Genomic DNA, 27,302 nt, shown 5'->3' with positions numbered 1-27,302 from the left:
GATTCTTGCTCTGATGGGCAACCAGTGCAAGGATCTCAATGTGCCGGAGACGGAACAGGTTCGAGGTAGGCCAACAATGGCTCTCGCCGCGGCATTCTGAACGCGTTGGAGGCGAGTGACCTCCGCCACGTTAGCCCCTACCAGGAGCGAGCTGGCATAGTCCAGGCGAGATAACACAGTAGCCTGGACTATCAGCTGCCTGGTGTGATGGTCAAAGAACTTCAAAACAGGGCGCAGCGACCGTAGTATGCCAAAGCAACAGGCCGCGGTTCTCTTCGTATGGCCCACAAAGCTGAGGGAGGGGATCCATCCATACTCCAAGGTTCTTCAGTTCTGTGACCGGAATGGGGGCCGGGCCCAGCTCCACTGGCCACCATCTGTCCCCCCAGAGTTCCGACCTCCTACCGACGATCATGATCTCCGTTTTCTTTGCGTTGAGCTGGAGACAGTTGTTCTTCATCCAGCTCGCCACCGCCCTGAGTCCACTCTGAAACCTGGGGGCATCCCGGTCCGCATCCCCGCTGATTGTAACCGCTAGCTGAGTGTCGTCGGCATATGAGACCATGGTCATGCCCCATTGCTTGACGACCTCAGCCAGCGGTCTCACGTAAAGATTGAACAACGTGGGACTCAGTGAGGAGCCTTGCGGCACCCCCTGTTTCAAAGGATGGAATTGGGACTGGAACGGTGGGATGGCAACGCTAAAGAAACGATCGTCTAAGAAGGACCGGAACCATTGGAGAGCCAAACCACTCAGACCAATCTCCTCCAGGCGATGCAATAGGATGGGATGCGAGACAGTATCAAACGCGGCGCTCAGATCTAATAGGACAAGCGCTGCTGTCTGCCCCGCATCCATCACCATGCGAAGGTGTTCGGCTGTGGAGAGAAGGTCTCCGTGCTGTGCCCGGCACGGAACCCGTTCTGAGTGGGATCCAGGATGTTAGCATGGATGAGGTGGGCCGAAAGAACTTTGTTGACGTGGTCCTCCAACACCTTGGTCGGCCACGGGAGCAAGGAGATGGGCCGATAGTTTTCAGGTTTCTCTTGGTCCAGGGAGGGTTTCTTTAAGATGGGAGAAACCACCGCCCGCTTCCAGCTAGCAGGTACCGTGCCTGACTCCAGCGAGATATTAATCAAGGAGTGTACCTCGGTCCGGCCCACGAACGCCTGATCTCTGAAAACAGTCGGTCTGAGCGGATCAGCGGGGGACCCTGATTTAACCTGCTGAGCCAGGAGGTCAAACCCCTCGGATGTCAATGGGGGCAGCACGTGCAAAGAGGTACCTCCATAGATGTTAATCGGAGACTCCACTGGAGGCCCGGTGTAAGGGAACGTCTTATAGATGTTTTGGACCTTCTCCAGAAAGAACAAAGCAAGAGCCTCACAGTGAGTGGTCGAGCCAGTCGTCGGAGCACAGGCTCGCTTTGCCAGAAGATCTTTCATCACTTTAAAGATGGTTTTGGAGGGGTTAGAGCTGTTGCCGAATTCAGCGGCATAGTAGGCTGCCCGCGCAAGACAAACAGCCCGATGGTAAGTTTTGACAGCGGCGAGATATATAGCTTTTGTACCGTTATCGTACACCTTCCGCCAAGCCCTCTCCGCTCGCCGACAACTACCCTTGAGTGTACGTAAGGCGCCATCGTACCACGGACTTGAGTCCCTGGAGCTGATCTTACGAGCGGTGATAGGAATAAGAGCGTCAAGCGCCTTGGAGATCCATACTGAGCATACCCTGCCACACTTATGGCAGACAAAAGCGGTACAAAAGGGGGTGGTGATGGACGGAGCATCTGAATCAATCAAACACTCACACCCAGTCAAAAGATCTGGGTTTAATCCATCACCGTTCTTTAGCCCACTCTGCCACCCCAGTTTAGACATGGCTATATGCAAATCAGTCTGACCCTGTGCCTCATGGGAACAGTCAAGCCCGAACTGCCAAGCCATGTCTTCCCTGGACCGGAAACAAGCTTCCGAGGACCGGTTTCTGGCATTCCAGCCGTCCTCGGAAGCTTGTTACCGGTCCAGGGAAGTCATGGCTTGGCAGTTCGGCTGGACTGTTCCCATGAGGCACAGGGTCAGACTGATTTGCATATAGCCATGTCTGAACTGGGGTGGCAGAGTGGGCTAAAGAACGGTGATGGATTAAACCCAGATCTTTTGACTGGGTGTGAGTGTTTGATTCAGATGCTCCGTCCATCACCACCCCCTTTTGTACCGTCTATCATGCAGGTGTCATGCTGTTTGTGAGTAGTTTATCATTCTATCCATTATATGAAGTTTGTCCCAGACCGCCATGCAATCCTGGCATACCACCTGTCAAGCAATATATCCTGAGGTGGTTATTCAGTAGTTATGCAGGCTGTCATGCAGGTGAGCATGCACTCATGTAGTGTTCATGAAACGGTCATGCAAGTGTGGTGTAAATGTGCATATGCATATTTTGAGTGAATGTACATAAATCTTTACAAATGCTAATATCTGCCTACAAGATTGTTACAGCACTGTTAAACTCAGAACATGGGCATTTTGGGCAAACAGCCATTTAATTGCACATGTGAGGTCAAATGAGGGTAGATGGACCTCCTCAAGAGCCATCAGAACAAGCATTGGCATAGCCAATAGGTCTTGTCTTTGGGACCTTATAAGTGTTTAGTTATCCAGCACAATATCCTTGGTGCAACAACATCACCTGTTGCATGGCTAAACACTTATAAGGTCCCAAATGCGAGACCTATTGGCTATGCCATTGCTTGTTTAGCTTGTGACTTTTAATGCAAGTATTTACCACATCCATTGCACTTCCGACTTCTTTTTAATAATTGAAGACTTTGTCCACTGGGTGGCAGCGTTGGCTAAGCCAGGCAGCGCTGGACGGCGAGTGTTTGTGTCGTTTAATGGTGCCTTTGGTGATCGAATTTCCTACAGATTGGGGTCAAGCACGAAACTAGATATGATCACGAAAGAAATGAGGCCCGATCTAGACGGTAGAACACTGTGTAATACTAAATAAATGAAGGACACGGACACATGCTCACTGCATATACCACTGGCCACGAGCCCGTGTTCTTGGACCCTTTTATTGGCGGGCCCATGTCACTAGTAACGCCTGTTTTGCATGGGTGTGGGGTGGGAGTAAAAGCCAGCCCTCGGAGAGTGGCTTGTACACTGGTCATATAACAAACACTAGTATGTGTCCAGCAGGACACTACATTCCTCCCAAACTTTATTAAAAACAAAACCAGCCCAACTCTCAACCTCGAGAGTCAGTCCGCAGGTCAGCAGTGAACAGGTGCGACTGGGAGCACCCGGGAACCTCTGCATAGGTCCATGGTTTAAGCAGCTACCACTGGGCACGAATACTGGGTAGATGGAGTCCGATCCTTTGACAGCATGTCAGTTGGTTCAATGTCCCCTCACTCACTTTTGGTCGGTCCTGCATGCTCTCGCGGGCACACAGATGGTGCAGAAGAGCGTGTTCAGTTCACTGAATACTGGCACTATGTGGTCATTGAGACCTCCGGCGTTGCTGTGGCCAAGCTAGTGGGGCCAAACTCATCTTGTTGGGCGTGAGCAGCGTGGAAACTGTGCCCAGGAGTTCAGCGGCAGGGCCGGCCTTAGGCATGTGCAAGCTGTGCACCTGCACAGGGCCACCAAACCCCAGGGGCCACAACACCAATATGTATCGTTAATATAATAATACTCTGAGGATGGATACATATGTGTGTGGTGGCCCCTGGCAGGGATTTGGCGGCCTCCTGCTCTGTTCCACTTCCAAACACCTTCCTGAGCTCCGGGGAGGCTCCGCCCCACCCGGACCCCCTCTTCCGGGGCCCCCTACCTAAGCTCCCTGCCCAGGGCCACCATGAGCCTAGAGCCGCCCCTGTCAGCGGTATCTCGCGCGCTGAGGCACCCTCACCGGCTCTGGCTGCGAGCCGGGCGGAGGGCTGAATCGCTGCTGTAGGCCGCAGGCAATGATCATGCATGAACAGCCAGTCTCCTCTTGCGCGAGGCCGTCACGGACTGCACACTGCAGAAGGCTTCCGCGGAGGGGCAGCGTCTCTCCGAGGCAGCGGCGCGTGGCACCAGGAGCAGGGATTGAAGCTCCGCTGACACAGCAGGCCGAAGGATGGTCACACCACGAGGCTGCGTGCACGTGAACAAGCGCACCGGGGGCAAGGTAGGCCAAGCGGGAGGCACGGCAGGGGCGCTCCCGCGAAGACAGTGCCGGCAGTGGGCACAGGGGTGGCAACGAGGTTCGGTGGAGTGGTCAGACCACCTCGTCGCCAGTGTGGTGTTGCGGGCGCGGGGCCTGGCGTAACACAATGACAGGCACACACGTTGTCAGGTGGTGGCCAGACACATACTGAAACACGCCCAGGTCTCTGGGCTATTTATTAACTAGGCAACGTGCTGGCCGAGCACACGCTGGGCCAGCCCATGTGGGTGACGTCGTTGGGGCCTGCAGAGACCACCCCCTTGCAACCATTGCAAGGTGGGCTGGTCCACTTAACACAACATTACAGCCACAAGACCACGTGGACTGTGCAGGGCTGCTTGTGGGCCACCAAGGTCGGTTGCAGGATTGCCAATAGAAACATGGCCAAGTCATTCATGCAACCGCATGGGTGGGATGACACATGGTAGGTGTGTTTAACAGGACCCAGGTGGGATATCAGATAGTCTCTAGACAATTGATCTCTCTCATTGCTAGGAGCACATCATTGGTCTCTTGATGTTTTGCAGATGTAAGACTTCACCCTGGTGATGAGATGTTCCTTCATTGATTTGGGTGATGCACATGGCAATGATGGTGTGGTTGCCATTGGACGACCGGTGATATGAACATACAGGGGGCAAGGGTGACTGTTACGACCTCGCATCCAGAATACCCCATCCAAGGCCATGCAAAACTCGAAAACAAGCTGTTGATTATTTTTTCCCCTCATGTTTCACAGGGACCTTCAGCTCCTCAGACTGCTAATTTGTTTAATTTTTATCATTAATACCATCGTCCTGGGCTACTTTCAGGCCCCAGGACAGGTTGGAAGTCAGAAGTGATGGTAAATGCTATCTTGCACAAAGAACAGCATGGGTATCCTGAACACTTTCATTATAAAAACTTTGCATCAGTCGCAGCTGGTACTGAACGAGGGTGGCGGGGGTTAAAAAATAAACGTCACTTATTTTTAAAGGCCGTAAGGCGGTTGACTCTTCTCCACTGCAGTCTCTATTCCCCTTGGTCCAGCCAGAACAGGGAGCACAAACCGGCTTCCCAGGCCAATCACAATGCATCAATGCACTGTTGTGATTGGTCGGAGCGCTGTGATTTGGCACTCAGACAGGCAGTAGGAGTCTATGCATGTTCTCCATTAGGCTGTGATACAGCCTGGTGGGGGACATGCTAATTTTGCATGACGGTTTGACCTGCCCAAGAGGGCCATCCAAACCATCATGGGCACTTAAGTGCACATATTTCCTCCTCCACCCAGCTAGTGGTGATAACAGCCAAGCCCGCCCTGCCCAAAACCCGCTTCGGCATGGAAAAATACTTTGTTATAAATGTATTTCTCCTTCTTTGCACTGCTAAAAGCAGTGGAGCTTCACATAAAAAAAATAAATGCAAAAAAACATCAGTTGAGGTTCTTTTGAAAAAGAAAACAAATATAGCAAAATACCTTCATAATTCCTAAATTATGCTGAAAGGCATATCTTCGTGTAACAGTGATGAAGATTCCTAATTAGTAAAGCATTTTGTATAGCACTTTTTTTTCCAAAATGTATTTTAGTACAGTTAATATGTGTTTTACGGCTCCTAGTATTCAGCCATTGTACCCTGAACTACTGACAAAATCTACGTATTAAATGAGTGGCTAATCAGACCTCTGTAGTGCACAGTAAGGTGTGTAGTTTGAGCATGCATGCTTTTCATTTTTGTTTAGTATAGGTATTGGACTTGGCCCTCTCTGCAGGGTCACCCCCAAGCTTTTAGCCTTCACTCCTGTTTTCTGAATCCTGTTTTGTTGGCTTTTAGAACTCTGTGCTCTTTACCACTGCAAACCGGTGTTAAAGTGCTTGGCTCACTGCTCACTCCTTAAAACAGTGACATTTGCTTACACCCAATTGGCCTTTTATATTTTTTTATAAGTCCCTAGTAAAGTGGTGTACTATACACCCAAGGCTCGTAAATTAAGTGCTGCAAGTGGGCCTGAAGCACTTATTGTGCCACCCACTTGAGTAGCTTTTTAAACATGTCTCAGGCCTGCCATTACAGCCTGTTGGCAGTTTTAAAACTGCTGATTCGGCATGGCAAAATAAACCTTTTTGCCAGGCCTAAGGCTTCCTTTTTCATACATTTAAGTCGCCACTAGGGCAAGCCTTAACTCCTTCAGTGCTAGGCCTCCCCCCCCCCCCCCCCCCTCCCTGTGCTAAGACTTTTTTTGGCTGTTTGAGGTAGTGCGCGCTCAGGCCCTTGTAACTTTTTGACCACACAAGGTATCCACGCCAAATTTGTGTCCTTTCATTCCAATATCATGGGGATTCTAAAGGTATCAAGGGTTTGTGGATTCCCCTTGAGGGGTCCCAGAAATTAGCCAAAATACAACTAAATTATGTTTTTTGGGAAAAAAGGGCTGCAAATGAAAGTGTCTGGATTTTTCCCTGCAAATGGTATCAAAAAAGGGGTTGTGGGACTGAAATCACCATTTTCCCAGCTTTTAGGGAATGACTGACTTTTGTCAGAAAACCAACATTTTTACACAGTTTTGGCATTTTTCTGGGACATAATTTTTTTGGTGACTTTTTGTGCTTTCAACCTCTTTCCAGTTAATGGCAGAAATGGGTATGAAAGCAATAATGGATCCTGGAAAGCTATACATTTTAGAAAAGTTGACAGAATTCTATATTCAGCAAGGGGTCATTTGTGTAGATCCATCAAGGTTTCTTCATAGAAACTAACAGTTAAATATAGGAAAAAATTTAAATTAGTTGAAAAAAACAGCCTTTTGTGTGAAAGTTTTCACCTGTAACAACTTCTAATTATGACAGCTCTTTGAAAGCAATATACCGTTCTATCCGCTGGACTTTACTGGTTGTGGGGATATATAGGACTTATAGGTTCACCAAGAACCTGACAAACCCAGAGTCAAAAACTGAGAAGCAATTTGCAATGGCTTTTTATTATGTACCGGGTATATAGCAATTACTGTGGAAAAATGTATACATGGAAAAATCGGTATGAAAGACACCTATGTATTTCTGAAATGGAAACAAAATATAGAGTTTAGAAACAGTAGATATTTGCACATTTCCTAAATTGGGAATACTTATACTAGCATGAAAAGTAACGGTCATTTTTCAAAATGACTTCTTTTTTACACAATGTCTTTCATTTGGGAGGCAGAAATGCATCAAAAGTCAATAGTTAATAACAGTTGCTTTACCAATCTGAATTACCCTAACTCTCTAGTCACCTTACTGTGTGGGTAGGCATAGTGCCCACGACAGGGAACGGCGCAAAAGCAACATGGACACACCCCAATTTCACAGTGAAAAATTACCCTTTCTTGGCAAAGTGCCTAGCTGTAGTTTTGTAACCCTAGCTCAGCCAGCACCTATAGAAACCTAGCAAACCTATACATATTTTAAAACTAGACACCCAGGAAAATCCAGGATGGGGTGACTTGACTGCCTCCCACCAGGTTCTGTTACCCATAATCCTTTGCAAACCTAAATTATTGTTAAAAAAAACACATTTTTCCCACACTTTCGTGGTGGAATGTTCTGGAATCTGCATAGATCCACAATTTTCTTCCCACCCAGCATTCCCCTAGGTCTCCATATAAAATTGGTACCTCACTTGTGTGGGTGGGTCTAGGTCCGTGAAGGGCAAGGGCCCAAAATCAATTGAGGCGACATCAAAATTACCCATCTCAAACCGACCTGGTTTTGCAAGGGGGGTCCCATGAGTTTTTGGCCCGGGGCTCGGCGGTCATCTAAGGAAACCTCCTAACCCACACATTTCTGGAAACTAGACACCTGGGGGAGTCCAGTGAGATATGACTTGCCTGGGTCCTCCATCATTCTTCTACCCAGAATACCCTGCAAACCTCAAATGTTGCCCAAAAATTCATTTTTTTCTCACATTTCTGTGGTGGAAAGTTCTATAATCTGAGTTGATCCCCAAATTTCCTCCCACTCAGCCTTCCCCCAGGTATCCCGATAAAAATGGTACCTCACTTGCGTGGGTAGGTCAAGGACCCGTGACCGGCAAGGGCCCAAAACCAATTGAGGTGAAATCAAAATTAGCTATCACAAACCAACCTGGTTTTGCTAGGGGGTCCCATGAGTTTTTGGCCCAGGGCTCGGCAGCCATCTAGGGAAACCTACCTAACCCACACATTTCTGGGAACTAGATGCTTGCAAACCTCAAATGTAGCTAAAAAACACATTTTCCACATATTTTTGCGTGGATTCACTGTGGCGGCACAAATGTCGTACCACTCGGCGTTCCCCTTGTTCTCCCAGGTAAAATGATACCTCACTTGTGTGGGTGGGCCAAAGGACCTTGGCTAGGAAGAGCCCAAAACATAGGGATTTAGAGTATAGCACAGAGAATTCTAAGAGCTACATTTTTAGAAAAATACGTTTTTAGCCAATTCTGCTTTAGACACCCACACAAGTGAGTTATCATTTTACTCTGGACACTAAGGTGAACGCTGTGAGGTTGGAAATGTGTGCCGGCACAGTGATTCCACACAAAAAAATTTGGAAAATGTGGATTTTTCAGCAAAATTTGAGGTTTGCATGACATTCTGAGTAGGGAAACGTTGGTGGATCCACACAAGCCATACTTCATTGGACTCCCCCGGGTGTCTAGTTTTCAGAAATGTTTGGGTTTGGTACTTTCCTAAGATGCAGCCGAGCCCGGCGCCAAAATCTCAGGTGCCTCCCCCACAAAAGCAGGTAGTTTTGCTATAGGTAATTTTGAAGTCTCCACAGTACGATTTGGGCCATTTCCTGCTGCAGCCACTATGCCTACCCACACAAGTGAGGTACCATTTGTATTGGGAGACCTAGGGGAACAGTGGGTGGGAGGAAATTTGTGGATCCACGTAGATTCCAAAACACACAAATTTGAGGAAAAAGTGATTTCTTTCAGCTAAATTTGAGGTTCGCAGGGGATTGTGGGTAGTAAAATGTTAGGGGACCCATGCAAGCCATACTTCGCTGTACTCCCCCGGGTGTCTAGTTTTCAGAAATGTGTGGGTTTGGTAGGTTTCCCTAGATGGCCGCCAAGCCCGGGGCCAAAAACTCATGGGACCCCCCTTGCAAAACCAGGTTGTTTTGTGATAGGTAATTTTGATGTTGCCTCAATAGGTTTTAGGCCCTTGCCTGTCGCAGGCACGAGGCCTACCCACACAAGTGAGGTACCATTTTTCTCGGAAGGCTTTGGGGAATGTGGGGTGGGTGGAAATTTGTGGACCCACGCAGATTCCAGAACTTTCCACCACAGAAATGTGAGGAAAATTTGGTTTTTTTGGACACATTTTTAGGTTTGCAAGGGCTTCTGGGTAATATAACCTGGTGGGAGCCAGTCAAGCCAACTCATCCTAGATTCCCCTGGGTGTCTAGTTTTAAAAAATGTATAGGTCTGCTAGGTTTCCTTAGGTGCCGCCAGAGCTAGGGTTCAAAATCTAGAGCTAGGCACTTTTCAAAAAAATGGTCAGTTTTCCCTGTGAAAAAGGGGTGTGCCCACTTTGCGTTTTGGGCCATTTCCTGTCGCGGGCAGCAGGCCTACCCACGCAAGTGAGGTACCATTTTTCTTGGAAGACTTTGGTGAACGTGGGGTGGGTGGAATTTTGTGGATCCACGCAGATGCCAGAACTTTCCACCACAGAAATGTTAGGAAAATTTGTTTTTTGGACAACTTTTTAGGTGTGGAAGGGATTCTTGGTAACAGAACCTGGTGAGAGCCAGTCAAGTCACCCCATCCTGGATTTCCCTGGGTGTCTAGTTTGTAAAAATGAACAGGTTTTCTAGATTTCCCTATGTGCCGGCTGAGCTAGGGCCCAAAATCGGCAGGTAAGCATATTGCTAAAAACAAATCCGTGCCTAGTCGGCTTTCTGCTAATCTGGGAGGGGATATCGGGGTGGAGTTGCCCCGATATGCCCCCAAGGGGGGCATAAACACTGGCTAGTTTGTTTGGGGGGTGAGGGCATGGGTATACCCATTCTGGGCAGGCCCCACACCCACACATAAAAAAGCCAGCATAATTGTTGGCATCAAGTGGGCTTTTTGCCCCGGGGGGCAGATTGGGGGCTACTGCCCCCATCTTCTCCCGCGGGAGGGCAGAACGGCTGTAATTGTTGCGGGTGTGGGCATTGGCATACCCGTTTTGGGCAGCCCCCGCCCTAATAAAAATTTGCCCCAAAAAATCCCTGGCATCTAGTGGGCTTTCAGCCCCCCCGGGGGGGCAGAGTGGGGGCTACTGCCCAATCAGCCCTCCAGGGGGGCAGGAAAGCTGTTATTTTTGCGGGGGAGTGGGTGGGGGCATGGACATGCCAGTTTTGGGAGCCCCCCCCCCCGCCCCCCCAATTCAAATTTGCCCCCCAAAAATCCCTGGTATCTAGTGGAGATTGCAGATTGGGGGATTCCTGTAGTCCAAGCGGGAGATAATGAATCCCTTGACAATGAGCATCATAGAGGGGAGAGGCAGCAGGTTTAGTATTTTGCACAGCATTTGTAGAATGCTGAAGCAGCAGGCCGAGAGTTTAGTGGCTTGAACTTTCATGCTTGGTTATTTGTCTAAAAAGTGTTGGAATTTAGGGATTGAAAAGTGAAAAGTTGGGTGTGCATAAAGAAACCGGGATTACGGATAGATGTATGCCCTCTTAGACAAACCTTAGTCAGGTTCGTGGTGGTGTTTTCATGGAATAGGGTTACAGTGACCCTCAATGGTGTGTAGCTATTGCACCTACCCACGGTAGCGAAACACCATTGAGGGTCACTGTAACCCCCGGGTATGCCTGCTCTCCCACCGTAGAGGCCTCCCCCTCCATCTACTAGGGTTGGATAATTTATATGAGTTGTATGTGGAATACTGTTCCATGATAACACTACCACGAGCCTGACTAAGGTTTGTCTAACAGGGCATACAGCTATCAGTGATCCCCGTTTCTTTATGTGCACCCAACTTTTTACTTTTCGGTCCTGAAGAAATGCCAAAGATCCGGTTTGGACCACAAGGGCATGAAACATATCAACCTGATGACCTTTATCACTACATACTTCCTGAGAACCAAAATAAACCTTCTCATTGTTGTAAGCTCTAAATTTCGTTGTTTTTAACCATTGGACAGATCCAAGAATAAATTAACTTTTGGGGTACAGTCACAATATTTTTAACTCACACTTACCCCACACACCCACACATCACTACCGCGTTTTCCTTTTAAAAGAGGTCTGCTCAAGAGCCCAATTGCAGGGCCCGTGGGGGATTGCAGTACCAACCCCACGAGGAGTAAAAACACCCTATGATTCAGCATTACACCTTAATGGGTGTGTGGGAGCAACTCTTCAAATTTGAGGAAATTCCCCACTATCTATTATATCCAACTTGAGACTTCTCTATCATAGTTCTTGTTAGAACAGGGATTTCTGGTTGGCTAAGGCTTGCGCAAAAGCCAGGCAGGAACCACCACTCTAGTCAGGGCAAGGGAGCTACACGCCAAAGATAACCTCTGCTCACCCCCTTGGTAGCATGGCATGAGCAGCCAGGCTTATCCTGGAGGCAATGTGTAAAGCATTTGCGCACATACACAGCAACAACATCCCAGGCACACTACAAAAGGAACTCCACACAAGGTTATATAAAAATAGCCTTTGTATTCTCAAAACACATCAGATAGTAATCACACAATATACATTCTGCCTACTGACACGGGCAATATTCACAAGGGATTATTTACACAGGACAGGGCCATGTGGGCCACTGTCGGATCAACACTTAGCAGAAATTGGTACAAGTAAAAATAGATCATAAACCTACAACCAGTAGCCACTAGTAATCCCTGTACTCCACCTCAACCTGTAACATAACTTTACATTATGCACAGTAACATCAGGTGCGAATTACATCCTGCGCTGACCTCACCAGCATAAACACATTATGCAATCTCCTCACTAGTCTGAACACATTAGACCCTACCTCCTAAGTATAACTCACATTAGGGGCGTAAATCACAGTGAAGTACAATCTCACTAACACAAACCTAGATAGGTAAAACAACCTCATAAGCCTAAACCATATCTAGAGGTATCAAACACAGGTTGCGTAAAACATACTAAATGCATTACATTGCCTAGCACCCAAAAGCATTAGCACATAAATCACATTAGGGCCTTGCGCCCTATACCTCTACTAGTCCCCTGGGCCAACTGGCCATCCAAGAACGTGCTCAAATGCCATGTGTCCAGAATGTCATGGCGCGCTGCCAATCAGGGGTGCGCCATCTGCGCAAACCTAAATGTTGAGGTTGCCTACTACGTGCTGGGCAGCTAAGAAAAGAACAGTGCCTACATGCTGCAGCTGGCACTAAGTGCTGCTCAGCTGTGGATGGCCTGGCACCTCTGTGCCCCTTCTGTCCCTCTCAGGGACTCTTCTCCAGAACTGCACCAACGTTGCAGCTGCCCGCGCTCTCGCGGGGCAGCTGGGATCAGCTAAGGCAAATGGGGCATGGGCTCTCACTGGCCCCTGGGAATAAAACGGAGTTCAAACGTTGGAGCCCTCTGGCTCTGAAAATAAGCATGTCCCTAGGAGTACCCTGGCTTCTTAACCAGTTATGCACCCCAAAGTGGAGAAGAACGGGCCCCCCAAACATGGTGGGAGACATCTGGCTCTGGGCAACTCAGGGGCCAATCGATGGAGCCCGCAGGCTCTAAAAATAACTAGGACCGCAGGGAGCACCCTGGCTCCTGAACAACGGGCCCAAGGGGCCCTTTTACCCATGACTGCCATCGGTGGAGCGGCCTGCATCAGCGGGTCCGCTCATGCAGCAAAAAGGACTATGCCAGGTAGGAGTGGCCTGCTCCCGGGCGGGACCGCTCTGCGAAATAAAAGGAGCAAACCCCCCCTCAAAGCCCTCGCTTACCGGGCTCTGGGGAATTCTCTGGGCTCTGTCGGGCAGCGGGGCACGCACCGGCAATGTGCCTTGAGCCCCTCCGCTTGCCTGCAACTCTTGATGGCACCTGCGGGGCTCTCTCTCCTGGAGAGTCCTGCCTTTCCAGCGCCAGACATCACCCGGTCCCTCATCTTGGGACCGGGACTCGGAATGTGGGCCTGCTAGGCTCCAGGCTGCCGCTTCCTGCTTTCATTCCTGCCGCGCCCTGCCCAGGTCACATGCAAGCTGGCCTGACATTCGGGGCAGCCGCGGCAGGTCTGCAGCGGCAATCTCGGCGGATGAAAACAAAATCGATCACCAAACGCGAGGTGGGCACCCGTCGTGATTTAAAATTAAGTAGCGGCCATACTCTGCGTGGGCACCTGAAATTAACAATAAATAGCATGTGGCCATGATGCGAGGTGGCACCTGTGAAGCAAAACTGAGTCGTGGGGTGGGCACCCGCCGTGGAGCAATTTTGCGGGAATCCCTATGCTGGGGATTCCCTCGTAAAGGGGCTGTAGCATCGCGCTGCGCAGCCCACGCTTCTCCTCCGCTGGGTCATCAAGGGATAGTGCATCCAGCAGTGCTAGAGGCAACCAAAGTCCTGAGGCAAGGGACAAAGCCTAAAGTTCCCCAAGGTCCCTAAATAAGGGCATAGAGCAACCAGGGTTCTCCCAGATGAGGAGGGCAGCAGGGTCCCAGAGAAATAAGGTCTCCCAGGCATCCAGGGGCTGGGCAGGACCCAGGGAGGCAAGCCTTCGCCTGGGCCCCAGCAGCAGCACGTCCCTGGTTGTTTCAAGTTGAGCACAAGAACATTTTTCATGGGGTCACAGCCCCTTTTTATACACAGAAATCCTTTGTTTAACAAGGTGCAGGCAATGGGAGAACCAGGTACAGCTGGTTCAGGGGAACTCCTGGGCACTTTGTTTTGCTCAGCTCCTCTCTCCCTTTCACTGGCCAGACTAGGGACATCAGACGCACCACCACAGGGGGTGGAGCCAGCATTGTGTAGGGAAGGCACAGCCCTATTAAGGTCCCAGGTGCAACTCCTCCCTTCCATCAACATGCAGATCTCCCCATTCACCACCGGGCAGACCCATCCTGACTCCTGGAGCCAAGCACTCCAGCCAGCTCCTGACAATCACAAGCCAGACAGTCCAATTCACATTCACTGCACACAGAAATGCCGACTTCTAAAAGTGGCACTTCGACACAATAAATCCGCGCAAGTCATCGCGCAGCATTTAATCTCACGAATTCGTACATACCAAACTCGACCCTGCACTCCCCACACATCAGGAACTACCATGGACACACATATTCCTATGCATTCCTATGGGAGGGCAGGCCACTCACCATACATACACAGAGAGCGCACGCACTTTACACTGGACCACAGTGAAAAAGTGCGCAGAGGCCTAAAATCACCAACACCAGGTTACCGAAACAAGCTAGGAAAATGAAAAAAGTTTCTGGGTGAACCTGCCAAAAGGGCCAAGTCCAACAGTTCCGTTACTTTTCTTCTCTTCTGTAAACACTACCCGTAGCCTAGTAGGCCGGTGTACCTCCATTGGAACCGTTATTCCTCAGTGTGTTTGATAGTCCAAACTGTAAGATTTGTAGGAGTGTGATGGTTAGTGGATATCATTGGTACTGGCATTTGGCAGTGCTTGCAGGGGCAGTGGGTTTTGCGTTGCAGTGGCCTCCCAAGACATACCTAGGACACTGGTGCGATCTATTTTTATTTTTTGCAAATCATGCAATAACCTTAAGTATATAGTACTAGCTTTTGGCACCACATGCACTAAAAATGGGACAATACTTAAAAGATCTGCATTGTTCCTGCGCAAGAATGGCACAAAATGTTGGTAAGCCTTCTATAATTAAACGTTGACTTGCACCCTTCATCTGATGTTTTCCCAAAGCCTAAGCATGTTGCCATGATTTCTTCTAAGTTTGTTGAGTGTATCACACCATGTTTTAGAACTCATTCCAGGTTACCCTTGGCAGCAGGAAAAGGGATTTTAAATGTGTGCTTTTAGCTGCTAAATGCGGTCAAAGAGTCACTTTAACACATCAATAAGCACTTTCGCTTCCTTGTGATGGTATAATGTTTTTATCGTCTGATTCCCGTAAGAGTATTTGCTTCCAGGTATAAAATAATTCAGAAAAATAATACTGAAAATGCAACATCAGAACGCCATTTTGTAATTCATATTAGTGCTGAGGAAGGCTACATTTTTCATTAGTTAAGATAGACTTTCAACAAAAACTGCCCTGTGTGTTGTAAGAATGTGGCTATCCGACAATCCGTTAAAACTGGCCATTTATTTTCCTCACTTAGGTTGTTTTAATCTGGCTGAGGATCCCTACCCATCCAGTGAAATCATTTGTGGAAGTAAGTTATTGTTCCTAGCTTCATTGTAAATCGTAACAAAAGTCAGACTATTTCTGCCTAGGCAGGTGATCAGCGTGGTAATATTCACTGATTGCAAACTGATAGGGAAATGCATGCCTTTAAACAACAGATTACTGCTGGTTATTGGGTTTTCGTCAGCAAAACGTAAGTTTGTGCTTGCTGTACCTCGTTCTAAGCTGTCTAAAAGCTACTAAGCTCTGTTGTTGCCTTTTATTTCGCTGTATATTGAAGAGTCCTTGGCTTCCTGCCCTATAATTATATTGCAATTAATTTGTGATGCATTTAATGAAACTGCTTATTTGTATACGTATAAATTAATGTATTCTTTTTTCTTTGCTTTAAGTCTCCCATTTGTTTCAGCTGGATTACATTTTTGAGTCAGTGAGGAAGGGTATGAAGCCCCGCTTATCAGGAGTCGCTAACTGCAATCTTTTTCTATAGGGTTCCAGTGGTGGCTGCTGCAGGGGAAATTGGTGGGGCAGTACGGGGGTAAAAACAAAAATGATCTGCAGCCTGACGTTTGCCCACTCTCCAGCTCAACTCCCGTGAACCAATCCAGATGCTATACTCTCATGCTGGTATTACCCAGCATGAGAGAAGCGTAGGAATGGGTGGAGCGTGCTGGTTCCACAATCCAGCAGGGACTGGTGGCCTGTGCTCCTGAGCCCTGCTGATATCTCCAAGAAACAGCTTGGAGATATCCAAGTGCGCATGTCGGTTCAGTCGTCCTGGAACGGCCGGCCAAAGCAACATGTGCACTGGCAGTGCCATGTGTCCACCACTCCTCCTGCTGCTGATGGCCCTGCCCTGGAGACTTGGCTGCGGCTCTGGAGTAAAATAAAATTATAAAGCAGTTTTATTAATCGCTTTATTATCATTTTATTTTACATGTGTCTGCTGGTTCCTAGCAGTGCGGTGACGGTCCACACTATAACGGAGGAGCCGCCCCTGTTTGGTTCTGCTATTGCCTTCCTTTCTATGGGTCAGGCAGTGGCTCTTCCCCCACTCACTCCCCACATCCGCTGACGGTTGGCTTTTTTGCAGGTAAGGCCTGTGCTGCTGCATGTCACATTTCATTAACCTGGCGTAATGGGACCCCTCTAAAGTGTTTGGGGGCCCCTCCTTCACTGCAGAGGACTGTTACCTACTGCTCTCTTGCTGCTCAGTTCATCCAATATTTCACATTTAGGACGCAGACAATTCCTTGCCATCTTTTTCTTGCTCTCTATCGAGCCAGGGAGGTCATCTTTCGGCAAAGCAGTACTTTCATTTATTGCATTAAACGTTTCTTAGATGTATAGCACACGGCCATGCAGCAGCTAGTACCCCCCAGGCATCAACACCAGAGACGGATGCCCTGCCATGGCCCGTGTGTCTCTGGTGCAGCCTGACACTCGCAACATGGCTGCTGTCCTCCTGCTGCTTCATGCATCTGCTGTGCCTGGACTTCATGATGGCCAAGAAAGAAGACTCTTGGGAGAACTGCGCTCCGACAAGGGCGAGTGCGGCCGCTAGGAGGAACACTCATACAAACAGGATGCCCAAGTGGTTGCAGTTATGGCCATGGCCCAACTTGCCTGAGACCCGCACAACATATGCTTTCCCCTGCCTATTCATGCCTGGAGCTGGGTGGCACTTATCCCCAAGGTCAACTGCACCTACCGGGACAAGATCCAGCACCCAACCATGCCCAGTGCATTGGCCGTAGTTATCTTCATTGTTGGCTCTGCTACCGCTAATGAGACCAGCACCATGCCCCAACCAGGTGAGAGCATGCCGTACTGAGAAGAGCATAGGACATGGCAGGTCCTAAGTGTGTGGTGTGTGGAGGTAGCACTCACAATAAGCCTCTATGGGTCATTATGCTACCTCAAGGCTCGAACTTATTAACAACAGTCCTAACATGGACTCACACCTCTGTCGTGGCTGAGCTCCAGAAACACCTCTTCACCTCTCTCGTACTCATTATGTTTACCTATTCAATGCAGGCCAACCTCATTCATTACCCTCACACCAGTTTTTCATCAATGCTTACCTCACAATTTTCTACTGGCAATCTTAACCGATGACCCTTCCAAATGGAATCTCTCCTGCCATCCCATACTCGCAACACTTACCCTTTGGTTCCTCTTCGGCCTGTCACCTTCCCATAGCCACAACCCTCTATTGGCCATACCTCTTTCATACTTCTCAATTTATTTATAGTTCATCTCTTCCCCATCTGCACAGTTCCCTCCGGAAACTCCTTGCTACTTCATTAAACTTCACACGTCCACCTTCACACTTACTCCCTTGTTGCTCATCCATAACGTCATTCCCACCTGTATTTCATCCTTTCATTCGAACCTCAATCATCCTTGCTTCCCGTGTCCTCTAGTCACTTTTTAGAATCTTTAACTGTGGGCAGAGAACTCTGCTCCGCCCATGGAGTGTGCAGAGATTTGCCTACTCCTCGTTCCGCGGAGAAGGCAAATCTCCGCACACTCCGGAGCGGAGTTGGCCAGCCCCCACCCCCTCACCCCCCTCCACCCCTATTAACAATAAATTAGACTTTAATGAAAAGTAAAATAAAAACCACTCACCTGTACTGCGGCATCCCCGGGCTGCCCTCCTCCTCTTCCTCACCGTCTCTGGGTAAACTTTGCGAAAACTGTGCATGCGCTCGCTCGGCCTGATGCACATTTCTCACAAGAAATGCACATGCGCGGGCGCGCGCACATGCGCAGTTTTCCCAAGGATTAGCCAGAGACAGCGAGGAAGTGGAAGAGGGCAGCCCGGGGATGCCGCAATAAAAAGTGGTTTTTATTTTACTTTTCATTAAAGTCTAATTAATTGTTAATAGGGGGGTGGAGGCAGGTGGAGGCGGGTGGCGGGGCGTAGTTTGTTCCCAACTCCGTGGACCTCCGCTTAGTCCCGCTACGCCCAGGGTTACTCTTGTTCTCGTCTTCGAATAAATATCTCCCATTCTTGACCCCATGTATGTATACCAGGCGTGCGTCTCTCAATCGTACTTTTCCATTGACCTCCCCGGCCTCTCGTCAACGGTCTCAGAATGATGCTTCCTGCCACTTACTCTCCTTAGGGTCCAAAAAGGCCGTGATGGTAGTTGAATATTTCCTTTCATTACTAAAAAAAGATGTGGAACATACTCACCCTGCCGTTTAGGCTTGCTCATACTTGTCATTCCAGAAAAACCTAAACATTTTTTTTTAACCTGATTATTTAAACATACTTACCTCCTGCCTAGCTCACTGTTGTCTTTAAGCTCCAGGAGTCCTCTTGTTAGGGTTGCAGTTTGTGCTCTTTAAGTGTTATTCATTCATTTAACTAGGCTTTCCTTGCTACCCACAAATATGATCCCCGTTACTACCATAAATTAGGTTGCACCGTAGATGTCTGTTTGATGTCCACCAGCTGTCAGTATGTGCATCCCACCAGCCCCCATCTCACTGTCCATCCCATTCCTTCTGGCAAGTGAGGCTACACTTTAGGAAGCTAAATGGATTGAGTTCTGCACATTTTGGTACCATGGAATACAATACATTTCACTAACCTGGACATTATTTTTTTTTTATTTTTACAAGACAGATGATTGGGCTCAATCGAATGTCTAAACTAATATAATGCAGCGACTGCTAGTAAGTACTTATAACTCTGTCTTTCAGCTGAGAACATTGACATAGGATTTCGAGTATTGGGAACATTTCTAAGTATTCCTACATTCTTTTTACTCGTTGTCGTGGAACATAATTTTGGAAGTGGTAAATGTAAAACTTTGGAAATAGAGGACACATACATTGGGCCTCCAACTGTCTCAATTTTGCCAGAGTCCGGAACGTGACAGTGAAGGAATCAATATCTTTCACCAAACACCAGTACAGAAAAATGGAACTTCAAAGTTATTTTTCTTTCTTTTCAAATGCATCCCATTTGTCTTTAAGGAAAACTGGCTGCTTTAAAGCAATCACAGGCATGGTGGTCTGCTGACCCAGCAGACCACCGTCCCAGTGCTTTCTGTGAATCCTAGTGGGTCACAAAATACCTCCTTAATATTCAAGAGGTAGGTCTATTTGCAACTCACTACTGATCTCTAAATGAAACTCAGAGTTTCCAACATTAGGAAAAGCGATTTCCCAATTACGAATCACAGAAAATTGCAATTAGGAAATTGTTATTCCTCTCAATCTGAAATTAGAGCTGGTTTTTCTACTGAATCAACTCTACTTGGAGTCACCGAAAAGCTGAGGCACCGGCTGGATGAGGGAAACATAGCAGCTTTCGTCCTACTGAACCTCAGCGCTGCGTTTGATATGGCGTCCCATGCTGTTCTTGGAAAGCATTGAAGTCCTTGGGCCTATAGTGCTCTGCCCTGCAATGGCTTGGCTCTTTTCTAACCGGCCGCACTTTTCAGGTCTTTTCTACAGTGGCCATCTCCAACTCCTATGTGTCACCCTGTGGTGTTCGTCAGGGCTCGGTGCTGAGTCCTTTGCTGTTCAATGTCTAAGTCCATCCGCTGACAGATGTTGCAGTGGATGCTGGGTTGTCCCTTTTCTTCTATGTCAATGACACTCAGATCATCTTTTCCCTCTTTTCATCTAACAAATCTGAACCCTCGGTTCTTTGGTCAGGTTTGAGTAAAATTGCGTCTTGGATGCAAAACAACTTGCTCAAACTTAATGGAGACAAGAATGAAGTTATGTTCCTAGGGAAAAACACGACCTCCTGGGACAGCATCACTGGCCTTCTGAAATGGGTACTTTGCCCTTGACAGTACATCAGGTGCGTAATTTGGGCTGCATCATTGATGACCATCTTTCAATGAAATAACAAGTCACCAAGGTGGCGGCCACATGTTTTAGTGTTCTTAAGTGGCTGAGGAAAATCTTATGGATGAGACCTCTTTCGCGCAGAAAACAGTGGTTCATGCCCTGGTCACATCTAGGCTGGATTATGGTAATGTCCTCTACCTGTGATCCAACAAAGCGATGATCCAAAGGCTTCAGGTGGGGCAGAATGCGGCAGCTAGACTGCTGTGTAATATACCTAAGACTGCCTCAGTCGTGGCTACCTTTGCGCCCTGCATTAGCTAAAGATGGAGAATCGAGTCAAGTTCAAAGCTTTATGCTATATGTTTAAAATAAAAATTGGAGTGGCCCCGACATATTTGCAATCTCTGGTACAACTCTACCTTCCTTCACGACCTTTGCGATCCGCCCAGAAAATTAGGTTTTTAGGTTTACTATCCCCAAAATCAAACTTTCTCGTATGCGTGTCAGTCTTTCTTATCTAGGTCCCACTCTATGGAATTCTATGCCTCTCTCTTTATACGAGGAAACCATGTATTGTTGATTCCATTGAAGTCTAAGACTTGGTTGTTTAATCTTTGATTCCCTGATCAGTTCTTTTTCCTCGTACCGGTTGGCCCCGGGAAACCTCTTGGTGTAGCTGTGCGCCTTTCAAATTCTGTGTAATAATAATAATAATAACTTTAATACATATAGACCCAGGTGTCTGCGGGGAAGGTTGCTGAGAATTACAAAAGGAAAAGCCGTAAGTCATTAAAGAAAAACTCCTGTCCAGCAGATGTGCATACAGAACTAAGGCATGGAACAAGCTTGGGTGAGCTAAAGTGTCAAACCAATGGATAGCTGGCAAGTTTTCAGATTGTTTGAGTGACATTCTACTGCAAAATGGTTGAAACTTCGAAAAACACTTTCTTGCAAGAAAAACAAAGCAATAACCAGTATTTGGGTACCTCTCTATGGGTCACTGAGGTCTGTCTATCAATGATTTACACTTACGCCCTTTCCTTTCTCCCTTCTTCTTCTCTTTCTGAAATCTTTCAATTGCAGAAATCACACGTAATTGACTCCTTCCTCATATCGCTCAGTCCTTCCTCATGCCCTTTCTTGAATTACCCCCCTCGACCATACCCACACCTTAGCCATACACCTACCTACCTACATACTTTCTTGTGCTCACCTGTAAACCCACCACTTTTCAACAGCTGTAATCGGTGCACAAAACTACAGCAGTGCTGTGGTGCTCAAGAGGTTGCTTGCCTCAGTGCTTCTGCGGTGGGTGGCGCACCGCTGGTAAGCCGGTCAACATAGCAGTCTGGGAAGACTGATTGTAGCGGCATTTTTACGTGTGCAACTGTCCCACTCCCATTCTGCATGGGGGAGTCATTTGACTGGAAGGCAGATGGAGTATGTTAACTGTTAGACCTGGTATCATTGGCGCTAGTCTCCCTACCATTCTTTACTGATTGCTTTCTCTGTTTTTTATTTGTTTTGCTGGTTAGATGCTTTGGGCACTGTGCCACTGCTAATCAGTGCCACAGTGCAAGGGCTGCCTATGTTAAATTGAAGTATTGATTAGTGACTCTATGATTGGGTTATTTGATTTACTTGTCAGACCTTAGTACAGTGCACCATGTGTGCCCAGGACTTGTAAATCATATACTACGTGTGGGCTTGCAGTACTGGTTGTGCCACCCACTGAAGCAGCTTATACAGTGTCTCTCAGGCCTGCCATTGCAGAGCCTGTGTGCAGTCTAGTTCTGCCATGTCGACATGGTAAGTGCACCCACTTTCTAGTCGCTAAACCTTCCCTTTTCTTCATATCGGACACACCGAAGGTAGGCCCAAGGGCAGGGTGCATTGTAAATATAAGGTAGGACATGCCCTGGTGTGTGTGGCATGTCCTAATAGTGAATTACAGCCATTTTTGTTTTTCACTATTGCAAGGCTACCTGTTCCCCAGAGGACAGCATGGGCAGTTTGATTATAACATCTTATAACCCTAACTGACGCAAGGAACATGCTAGAAATTCTAATTTGGTATGCCTAAACTCAGAAATATCAAATACATCTTTTAGGGAAGTTGGTTTTAACATTCTGTGTTTGAAAATACCACTTTTAGAAAGTAGGTATTTTCTTGCCTAACCATCCAGCCTGCCTCTGCTAGCTTGTGTATTATGTGTCTGGTTTTGTTTGTGAGTGACAGGGGCTGGGGGTGTTCCAGGAGACAGGGTGAATCAGCACAAGGCTGAATAGACCTATCTGCATGCAGATGAGTGAGAGGAGTAGCACCTGGATCCGAATAGGGCTGTGCCTACCTTCCACAATGCTAGCTCCACCTCCTGTGGAGTGTCTGATGACCCTGACCCACCTAAGGAAAGCAGGAGGCATGTAAACAAAGTGCTCCAGGACTGCTCAGAACTGGTTTGGACTGGGTACAGGACCCTCTGCCTTCAGAGGACAAAGGATGTGCTAGTATAAATATGGGGACCCAGACCCCAAGACTTTAGATCACATCTGGAACAACAAGATGAACCTCTGCCAAGGAGAAGAACCAAGGAATCTGTAGGAGTTGTACTGCCCCCCCTGCCAGTGTGCGGTGTTGCTGGGTTGGCCTACAGTAGTGTCTTCAGTGCCAAGAAGAGGAGAAGGAACATTTAAAGAACTTTAATCATCTTGCAGAATATTACTGCAAGGGCTTGAACTTGTGCTTGCCTCCTGCTGAAGTCTCAGGGACATAAGACTTCACCACCAGCTCCCCTCTGAATTTCCTTGCTGGAAATTCTGTCTGCAGAAGCCTGCGTGTCACTGGGAGCTGGAAGCTCAACGCATCGGGAAGAAGCATGTTGCAGTCGCATCGCCGGAGAAGCGGCTCGATGCCGCAGAGGTCACCGCCGCATCACCAGAGAAGCGAGACTTTGTCAAATCTGATACTCGACACATCACCGGAGAAGCGTGCCGCTGCCGCAGAGGTCACCGTCGCATCACCGGAGAAGCGTGTCGCAGGGCCTGTTGCGGCTCCAAAGTTAGAGTTCGCCACACGGCCGCCAGGCATGCAAGTATTGTCTTCTCATCATCGCATCAAGGATGCCATCTTATCGCCTCACACCATATTGTCGCATCGCATCGAGGCGCCATCTTGCTCCATCGTAACCGGGCCGCAGTACGAGAATCTACGCATCACCTCCTCTCCGGTAAGGACCAAGATGCATCCCCTACTCTGCGCAAGCATTGAGGCGCGACGCATCGTCTCCCCCGAAGCAAGGAACCGACGCATCTCCAACTCTGCAAGCCTTTTGTTTGTTTTGCGTAATGCATCCAGGTATTTTTGTGAGAACGGTCGCATTTTTCATTAATTTGAATTAAGTGACTTCTACCGTCTTTAAGTCTATTTTAAGTACAGTATTGTGGATTTTTGTCGTTTGTGGTCAAGTCGATATAAAGAATACTTATTTTTATAAAACCTGTATTGTGTCCGTCTGTAGTGTTTTCACTGTATTACTGTGTGTGTTCACAAATGCTTAACACACTGCCTCTGAGATAAGCCTGTCTGTTCGTGCCAAGCTACCAAGGGAGTGAGCAGGGGTCATCCAGTACTGTAATCCCCTTTCCCCGACTTAGAAGCAAGGGTCCCTATTTGGTCAAAGGTGTATACCATTGCCAACTATAGACCCCCAGTTCTAACATAAACAAATTGACACTCTTGAGTAAGCAGCGATAACGCATTTGTAAAAGTGTTTGGTGGACTGGTAGAGTCAGAAAGGGGAAACTAATCCCAAGCTGTGAAAACTTCATGAGCCACACCTGCCACCCACTGCTGCCGTCGACTGCCACACTGTTAGCAAGCACTTCAGTATTGCATATTGCTACTCCTGACTGGGTGGGTGAAGATGCAGGGAAAATGAGCACTGGCATATGCGCACGTTTTTGGCTTTTGCCAATGTAAATTTTAAATATGTATTTTTATGAGGCATTGAAGCACTTTTGCGGCAAGTAGCACACTACTCCGGAAACTAGGATTAGTAATTAGTAGGTTAGTATGAAGAATTATTATTATTTTTTAATCCATAGCATGGGATGTACTAATGTGTCACATGAAGTGTTTTTCATACAACCAAAGCAGAACTTAAGAACTAAGGCTTCCCCTCCTTTGCAGAGGTCCTTCACTGGGGAATGGTCTGCATACAAAGCATGACATTTCTACATCTGTTCAAGCAATCAAGTGAATGATTTCTTAATGGGAGTTGAATACACAAGCACACATGTGGAGTTCTTGAAAACAAAGTAAAAGTAGCTCCAAAAACAGGAGCAGTGGAAATGCACAGGTACACAGTCCATGCTCCACTGGAGGGAGAATATGGTGCATGCATGCTGTGCCAAAGAGAAAAGAAGAAAATGCGAGCCACGCTGAAGCTAACCAATGGTAAGCCTATGGGCAGGCTGTAACCCACTAACTGTAAACATGTTCCAAAGAGACAGCACATGCGCTGGTTCTCCAAGACCTAAAAACAATAAGCTCCCGGCCTGGACCAATCAACAAATGCAGGCACCAATGTCCGGAGTCTGTCTGTTGTGTTTGTTTTTTGTGATGCTGTTAGAATCATGTGGCCTAAGAAACTGAGCACAGCTTTGTTTTTTAAAGCATTGGCGAGACAACAACCACCATGAATTAACCTTACCAAGAGCTCATTACTGCTGAGGTAGCAGCACGTAGCAAGCTGAAGCTTGCTGGCTGCTTTAATTTTACATCCCACAGAACGCCTGTACCGTCTTTTGGCACTGCTAGGAGCTAGAAATGCGTGACTAGTGTATTTTAGTCCAGTGATGCAGACACCAGCACTAAAATGCTATAGTCTGACAGCTGATGAGTGGTACTTGGCAGGGATGCCTACGAAGAATACTCTTTCTGCATTACAACGCAGAGAGTTGGTCTTCTCAAATGTATTCTTTAACTAAAAAGACAGGAAATAATATAGCTATACAAAGTAATACCCAGTCATGATTAAATGGCTAAAGATCTTCAGTCACAAAGGAATCCACCATCTTTGATTTGTATAGATTGAAGTATGGCAATCCCTGACCTGGACTATTCAGGATAGATCAAAGCCTTTTGGTAAATGGCCAGGACCTTAATGGTGAATTGCCGAAGGTGCGCCAAAGGTAAGCCCGTCTACGCCCGTCCGCGCCTGGACCGCGCCCAGCGCCAGTCCCCCTGCCCCTCGCACTGCCCAGCCCCCCCGCGTTACCTACGATGCCGCCACCCTCCTAGCCCTTAACCCCGGTCGCGCCCCCAACTGCGTCCAAGCCGCTCCTGGACGCACCCATGGACCGTTCTCCTGCCTCTCCTGCAAATTTAGCGGCACCGACAACATCTCCGCTGCGACCACAACACAGATTACCGACCCCAACCACCTAGAATGCATCCTTCTCAACACCCGCTCGGTCCACAGGCACGCCATTGACCTTTGGAACCTACTAGACACCATCTCTCCTGACGTCGCCTTCCTAACGGAAACATGGATGAACGCTTCCTCCGCCCCTGACATCGCCATCGCTATCCCTGATGACTATAAGATCACACGCAAGGACCGCACAGACCATACAGGAGGAGGAATCGCTATCATCCATAAGAAATCAATCCGCATCTCAACCAGCTCTGACGCCAACCTCGCTAACTCCGAACACCTTCACTTCCAGATCCACATCGACCCCAAAACCACACTCCGAGGCACTCTCCTCTACAGACCACCAGGACCCCGTGCAAAATTCAGTGAAGACATCACGGACTTCATCACCCCACACGCGCTCCCCTCCAAAGACTACATCCTTCTGGGAGACCTCAACTTCCACCTTGAAAAGATCAACGACCGCAACACCGCCACCCTCGTGGACAACCTCGCCAACCTCGGACTTAAACAACTGGTCACTTCCCCCACCCACATCGCAGGTCACACACTCGACCCCCTCTTCACCTCCAGCAACCATGTCTCCTTCAGCCACACTACGAATCTCCTCTGGACTGACCACAGCTGCGTTCACTTCACCTACAACAAGCCGAAACCCATCATCCACCTCCAACCAACTCTACAAAGAAACTGGAACAAAATCACCACGGATCAGATCTCCGCATCGCTCCTTCGAACCAACGAAGCCGCCTCCAACCTCACCCTTTGGTTATCCAACACCGCCGACTCCTTAGCTCCACTGAAAAAACGTCAACACAAACTTGACAACAAGAAGGCCTCATGGTTCAACGATGATCTCAAGAAGTCCAAGAAACTATGCCGCTCCCTTGAAAAGGCCTGGAAAAAAGACCCATCCACCAGCAACAAGGACGCCTTCAAAAGTGCCACCCGCACTCACCACCAACTGATCCGAAAAGCCAAGAAAACAGCATTCAAGGATCGACTTGACAACAACGCCCACAACAGCAAGGAACTTTTCAACATCGTCAAGGAATTTTCCAACCCCTCGGCCAACTCCAACGACATCACCCCCTCTCAAACCCTCTGCGATTCCCTAGCCTCTTTTTTCCACAACAAGATTGCTGACATCCACAACAGCTTTGACAACCAACCCGGAAGCCAACCCACCCTACCATCAGCTGACCATCTTCCCCTCGTTAACACCCTTAACGCCTGGAACCCAATCTCCACTGAGGACACCATCCGCCTGATGAATTCCATCCACTCTGGATCCCCCACAGACCCATGCCCTCACCACATCTTCAACAAAGCAGACTCCATCATAGCACCGCACCTCCGAGACGTCATCAACTGCTCCTTCAACTCCGCTACCTTCCCAGAAGACTGGAAACACGCTGAACTCACCGCCCTTCTGAAAAAACCAACAGCAGACCCCACCGAACTCAAAAACTACCGCCCCATCTCGCTTCTTCCATTCCCGGCCAAAGT

General features: G+C 48.1%; 1 protein-coding gene and 1 non-coding gene across 4 annotated transcripts in view; both read left to right on the top strand.

Moving 5' to 3' along the window:
• LOC147750815 (uncharacterized) overlaps nucleotides 1–27,302 on the top strand; it is a 702,597-nt gene that overhangs the window by 368,747 nt on the left and 306,548 nt on the right. For all 3 annotated transcript variants that reach the window (XM_086937011.1, XM_086937002.1, XM_086937022.1), the window contains one exon: nucleotides 15,512–15,565. In XM_086937011.1, coding sequence (XP_086793137.1) covers nucleotides 15,512–15,565 — 54 coding nt within the window. The remainder of the gene's footprint in view (nucleotides 1–15,511; nucleotides 15,566–27,302) is intronic.
• Nucleotides 14,947–15,054, top strand: LOC147750816 (U6 spliceosomal RNA). The gene has a single exon (XR_015300381.1). It is a non-coding gene; the product is annotated as a U6 spliceosomal RNA (small nuclear RNA).

This window comes from Lissotriton vulgaris, chromosome 1_1, assembly GCF_964263255.1.
Source record: "Lissotriton vulgaris chromosome 1_1, aLisVul1.2, whole genome shotgun sequence".
NCBI classification, from domain to species: domain Eukaryota; kingdom Metazoa; phylum Chordata; class Amphibia; order Caudata; family Salamandridae; genus Lissotriton; species Lissotriton vulgaris.
This window is presented reverse-complemented; position numbering and strand designations above follow the sequence as displayed.